At 33.7% G+C, this 6,932-nt stretch overlaps 1 protein-coding gene across 2 annotated transcripts in view; it reads right to left on the bottom strand.

The window, feature by feature from the left end:
• Positions 1-288: 288 nt before the first annotated feature.
• Positions 289-6,932, bottom strand: part of AP3B1 (adaptor related protein complex 3 subunit beta 1) — a 163,666-nt gene continuing 157,022 nt past the window's right edge. For both annotated transcript variants that reach the window (XM_075020944.1, XM_075020945.1), the window contains exon 27: positions 289-1,041. In XM_075020944.1, the coding sequence (XP_074877045.1) occupies positions 888-1,041 (154 nt within the window). In that variant the 3' untranslated portion in view covers positions 289-887. The remainder of the gene's footprint in view (positions 1,042-6,932) is intronic.

The raw sequence follows: 6,932 nt of genomic DNA, 5'->3' as shown, positions 1-6,932 counted from the left end.
AATAATCAGTATTTCATATAATACTAATTTCTAATATTTCAATCACTATTTTGTGAATGGGCCAATCTGAAAATAAGCAGTTACTGGCTTTGTTTATTAACAAAAAATAACTGCATAGCAGAAAATTACAATAGGAGCACAAACACTGGCTACTTTCACAAGAATAGTTTGCTGATGCATATGTAGTGTCCAACCTCGTTAGTATTTACTTTAATTAACCAGTTATATACAATGCTGGTGATCACTGTTGTCAGTTCTCTACCAAAACAAGAAGGAGGGAGCTTCTGCTCATAGCACTACTTTATTGGCAACTTAACAGAAATATTTGAGAAAATGGCAGTAGGTAGGAACAATATTAACAGATGAGTTTAGGTTTACAAGCATTTCCAGAAAGCAAACACCATTTTGTTGTACCTGTTGTATTTTTACACTTACGCAACAAAACCTCTCTGAATCACGTAGTTGTTGTATATGTTGCTGGAACCTACTTGCCATTTAAACTCAGTTTTCAAGCAGTGTGATTTCCCTTGAACTTTATTATCTAGTATTTGTCCACTACAGTGAGGAAAACCAATGGGGAAGAAAGGTAGTGGGGGAAGGGAGCAGAGAGGGAAGGACTAAGGTAGAACAAATGGGAAATACATTTAAAAGCGCAGATAACTGACAGTAAAATATATGTTCTTTGGTTAGCAAGCAGAAAAAAAAGGAAAGGACTTGCATACATGATAGATACACACTAGCATTCTAAAGCAGAAGACAAGAATGTCAAGAGTGTATTCTTCCCCCACTGCCAGATGGAAGGGCTATTATTATAAATGAAAGGCAGCAGTAGTGGATGCCAGGCACTTTTGTTGTGTGCCAGATTCTGAAGTCCAGATGTAAGCAGGTTACCCCTGGGACAGGACAGGCTTCAGCTCCCGCAGCAGAACAGAACCAATCACGGTTTTCTCAGTGTTTATGATGAGCTGTGCTGTAGAGCTCTCCTTCAGCTCCACTGTGACTAGCATCAGTGACCCACTGTGCACAGTCTTAGCTGCAAACCTGGTGGGGGAAGGAAAAATAAAAAAATAAAAAATTTTAAAAAAATCACTGAGGATCTTAAGGTCAAAGACTGCTAATATTTCTTTCTGCAAAAGTTAAATGAGCTCAAATATAATAAAATACCTCCAATTTCATTAATGCATTTCAGGGGATAAACCATAAAAACCTTCATAAATTCTTCAGAAAGAATTTTTTCAGCATTGTGTACATATTTTTACATTTAAGAAGGACAAAAAAGTATCATGCAAAATTGTGTATTTAATAGTACGAACTAAACTCTATTTAAATAAAATTTTTATGTAAGTTCTGATTCTTCAGTTCATCTACAATACTTGTGCACACTGGCAACTTGAATTCAGCTGTTTGGAGTTTTCCATGGATAACTATCATTATTTGGTGCTCCAAAGAAAATGCGACTATGCTAAATGTAGTAGAACACTTCCAGAAAGCCAAATTGTTGTACTTTCAGAAAAGTGCATCCTCCTGCCATCTAGGGAATTAATTCAAACTAAAAATAGTCAGTTATAAACATCCAACATGATCATTTGAAATGATGGTAACAGCAAGACACCAAATCCTTCCATCTGTGAATTTATCTCCAGAATATTTAATCATAAAAATGTGGCCACCATTTCTAAATGTTTTATAATTATTAAAAATCCTACAAAGCAAATTAAAAAAACCTAAACAACCAATCAGATAAACGAAAGTTAGGACTAATGCACCATTACTAAATTCCAAGACACGAAAAACCCACTAATTACATGGAATTAAAAGCAAAACTAGCCTTTTAAGCACCGCAATTGACTGAAAAGCCATTTTAGGCATAGTGAGTTACTGTCAATCCTGTTAATTCATTCTGCATGCACAGCCAGGCCCAAGAGACGGGAAGGAAGAGGATGGCAACAGCCTCGTCTTCCATCTTCTACAAGGAGCACACCATGGGGGTTTTTTTGCCTTTTTTTTTTTTTCCCTTTCCCCTTGGTTACTTGACAACAACAAAGTTGCTGCACATGGGCTTTTGAAAACACTAACAAGTGTAGAGCAGGTCTGTGACCCAGTCTGACCCCACTTTGCAGGGCCAATCTCCTCTCCTGTTTCTGAATGACACGTGTCTGAATCAGAGCCATCTGCCTCAATTTGCACAACATCTTCAGCCACAATAGGACCCAGTTAGCCCTGACAACAGCTCACAACACAGAAAAATCAAACTGCTGGGCTGACAGCACGCTGTGGGCTATTCAAGAGCAAACCAACTGGTCAGTGTCTCATGTCTGACAATTAGCATGGGCCTTGCAAAGCGCCTACCCAAGCCCATGGGGATCTGTTTAATTACCATCAACATAAAGGAGGGAGTTTATCAGGAGATACTCAAAAAACTTCACTCCAGACTTAATTAAAATATTAGCCACTTAAGCAGGAAGCAGGTTCTCTTTAAACGAGAAGTAATTCCTGTCTTTTTTCTTTTTAAACTAAGCATATCAAAATCTCATAACACATTATACTAATTAAGGAAACATGGGGCACTTCTCTAATGTCACCCATCACGGTCAATCTATTTCTTTTGTCCGGATTATAGATACATTCAAAGACCTCTCCCTTTAATAGAAGGTTCTAAACCAATGTTACTACTATAAAAATTATCTACTTAGCTAGTTATATCAATGATTTCATGTATTTACACTGCGATGTGGAAGATCACTATTTCTCTTGTTGATTTTGACAGGGGGATAATTATAGAAACAATAGTCTTATTAGTCAGTTTATTTACTTAACAGTTGTGTCTTGGGACAGCACAGAAGCAGATTATGTCTGAGTATGCACATAGATAGGTTGGTAGTTGGCACTCCTGCTGTGTTTCATAGCCCCAAGGCTTGATTTTACCCTCTTTTATTAAAACCTGAAAGTGATACAAAGTCAGTGCTCTGTGAAAGCCAATGTGGCTCAAAGCATCAGGGATGAGTTTTGCCTGATATTTTCACATGTGGATTTGCAAAATCACATAGGGGATCAATAGCACTTTTCCATACCTCTGAAGAAAACATGTAAAATCAATAAAATGTGAGTTTGTATGTGGTTTGCAAGATGCAAAGGGTCTGATACTCAGATAATTTTACGCAAAGTGTTAGTATGCATAACTAGCAGTGGCTAATCGGTTTGTATCAATGGTCACTGATCTGGAATCGCTTAGTGAAAAAAGAATTGGAACAGAACGGGATGACTTATTTCACCATTAAAAAAGGGTGTATAGAAGAACAACCACACAATGGGTTTACCACTGCTTTTGAACTTTGGAAATTGAAATCTGTTCCTTAAAATAGGGAAGATAATTTCATTTCTAAAGAGAGTTCTAACATAAATATGCTTATATGATCTGTGAAACTGAATACAGTTATAAAAAGGATGAAGCAGTTGACTTTTAGTTAGAAGACACTAGTAGTAAAACTGATTTGCTAATTATTTAGATGTTTTAAATATACCATCATTGAAGGATTTGGTTAATAGCGATTTTTTCGACTAAGTACGTGTTATTGCATTTATATGCTTACTCTTACCATAAGGCCCATGTGGATATTCCAAAATGTGTGTTAAGCTCAACTAAATACATAGACCAGAAAGTCATTAAAAAAAATCTTTCAGCTGCAAAAATTAATCACTCTGTATAGTAAGTATTTATTCTTTGTGAGAAACTTTCATTTTCCCCACAAGGTCAGTAATTATTTTTTACTTTTTCTGAAAGTTGATACTGCCTTAAAGGTTAGAATTTGAATTAAAAAAAAAAATTGAAAAAAAGATAATAAAAACAATCAGAATTCATAGACTGAAATAAGCTTTGGAAACTGCACTGTAGTACATTAAAATCTAGCTTGTAAATTGGTTGTTTGTAGGTCCAAAATAAAGAATTTTTCACATAGACAACTCTTAACATGTTAAGATATTATATTATGAGCATGGTTCTGTTTGTAACAAAGGATGCATCAGTGAATATGAAAAAAAAGAAAGTAAATGAGAATACCATTCAGAAAACAACCAAATATTTACTAATAGTTTCAAGATGGCTGTTTCTGCTATACTGCAGTTATTTTCTAGTTTTCTTTCTGTGATAATGTTAACTCTAAACCTGATTTCACATAATTAAAAATATTTAGGAAGATTTGCCGCTTTTAATACTTTTCCCACTTAAAAAAATCAAGACAGATTAGAAACATAACAATGTGAGATACATTTGCATATTCTGAGTTTGCCCAAATATTTTTTGTCTTTACAAAGACTGTTACATATTTTGAGGCTATGTGACATGGAAAAAAAAAAGAGACGGAGTTCATATATTATTTTCACATAAATATAGTACCTGTCAGTACGTAAGGAAATATATATTAAGAATAAAATTCTAAATCAACATCACTAAAGTACTGTATATTTTTAGAAAGTCATTCAGTCTTTCAAGAGTTAAAAATCACGTACATATTCTTGGTGACTTGCTATGAAAATAAGATTTGTTAATGATTATCACACAGAAATATTTGATTTATAGTTGATATAAAGGGAAAACACAGAGCATCAGACACTACAATGTGACAGCATTTGCCAAACACTGGCTTTGTGATGATGACTAGCCTAACTACAGACTAGCAGTTATTTTCCCTTTATTTGTAGACAGAAGATAGCTACAATATACAGGAGAGGCATTTCTATGGGGAAAGGTTATGAAAATTCCATGCCAGTGAACAAAGAGAAACAGAGTAACTCACTCAAAATCTGCTCTTTAAAATTCAACATTTGTGAAAGTACATTTACACCTGAACACTCATTATCGGGACATTTGTTTACAGCAGAGCAGGATTTATTACACATAATTTGCCACCACTAAAACATACGTTCTCTCCTGTTGGGCGCTCTTCTTCCTCTTTGATTTTTCTATTCAAGCTAAATTCTTTTTCTGTTCTACTGCTTACCAGAAAGAGTGACAATGGCCCATGGAGGCTAAAACTTTTTTTTTCTCCGCCCTTTCTTTAAATCTTGTACATGAAGCCTTCAATTATTGCCTGCTGAAGCAGACAGAATCCTATTAGTAAGAAAGACAATCAGAAGATGCAACGCCCTGCCCTAGCTGTAGAAAAATAATTAGTCCAAAGTTGACAAATGTGTAATCAAGTTATGCAATGAATATATTCAGAGGGGAAAAAAACACTGCTGTGAATTAGTCTTCAATTTCTAAATATAAGAATGAACAACTATGAAGTATCTTCCAGTGTATCAACTGGATAACAAAAATCTTTATAGTTTCAGTACTCGGATCTTCACCTTACTACAACAAATTCTATCTATGTACAGGTTTGACTTTAACATTTCATCTAAAAATTGGCTAAATTACTAACTACTTGTATTCATCCTCTGAGTAACCCTTAGAACATGAAAAAGAAGTATTGGGAATAGCACTACTATGTATTAGTTCTGACCTGGGGTTAAGCTTAATACTAAAACATAAGCAGAAATATAGTCACAAAAAGAAAAATCTTTTTCTTAACCTGGTGATTTTAACCTCTGAGGAAAAAACCTTGTTTAACATTGGTTATTAATCATAAATTTGATTAATATTTACCTTAAAAATCATATGATAATTTGATGTTTTCTTTTTTCCAGTACATGTCATGCTATTTTAACACTATCTTAGAATAAATTGTTCAAAATACCTAATTTATTACCATAATGTAATTATTTCAAATATTAACTATTTTGGGGCTTAATAAAATCATAAATTGTAAAATAAATTGCCATCACATCTGTACTATATTTTTACCATTTTTAGTTCTATTGCCAAAATAGATTTTGAGTTTGTCCTCAGTTGCCAGTGAACAGTTGCAGTGTACTTCTAACAAAAATTCAGGAATGCAAGTGAGTCTTCTGAACTTAATGTCCAACATATAGCACTGCTCCACATGTTCAAAAGATGCTGCATGAACTTTTTATCATCCTCCAAATTTACCTTTAGTTCAAAAACTTCAGCATTTTTATATGTTGGCATTTATATCTCCTCCCCAAAACTTCAATAAGCTAAAAGCTTGAATCAAAATATTTGGTCCTCACACCTAGAAAATTGTAATTGTAATACTTGATCTATTTTTTTTTCTCATCTAGTCTATTCTGTTTATTTTTCTTAAAGAATTGGGCATTTAATATGATAAGTATTTGAGAATTACATACAGTCCATTTCTAAACTAGGCTACAAATTTTAATTTGCAGAATTCCAAGAAAGTAAGTTACCCTGCAGAAATACACTAAAGCATTAAGCTTCTTCAGAGATCTTTCAAATCAAAGATATTATTCTGTTCAGTTAGTTTTTTAAGTGTTAAATGTTTTCTGTTTAAACAACTGGCTCAGGAGGTTCCTGTTTGTTTTCCAGAGAAAACGCTGCACATATTTTTCACTTTACAGCATTCAGATACAAAAGCAGTGCTGTCCTCTAGTGGACAGCAAATAAGCTAGGCTAGAACAATCTATTTTGATTAACCTCATACCTAAAATGACTCACTCATATACTTTTAATGTTAAACTCAAATTTAATTTCTTCAAGTTATTTTAAAATTTTGCAATCCACATGCAAGCTCCTTAAATACAATATTTAAAATGTTAAGGGCCTTAAAATGATTTTGTAGAAAGGCAATCTCTTGATTAAGTGCTTTGTACCAGTTAATGAAAATCTTCATATGCCAATAATATGAAAACTGTATTAATACATACAGGGCCCTTTTGTTAGCAGGGAGAAAATTTCAAGGTTTTGGAACATTAGGATTTTATTAAGAAACAGTAGAAACTACTGGATGAGTACTTTCACTAAAAAAATTCAGTTTTCATTTTCTCTAGGAATAAAAATATTTACCTAAGAATAG

The sequence above is a fragment of the Buteo buteo genome, chromosome Z, assembly GCF_964188355.1.
Source record: "Buteo buteo chromosome Z, bButBut1.hap1.1, whole genome shotgun sequence".
NCBI classification, from domain to species: Eukaryota; Metazoa; Chordata; class Aves; order Accipitriformes; family Accipitridae; genus Buteo; species Buteo buteo.
This window is presented reverse-complemented; position numbering and strand designations above follow the sequence as displayed.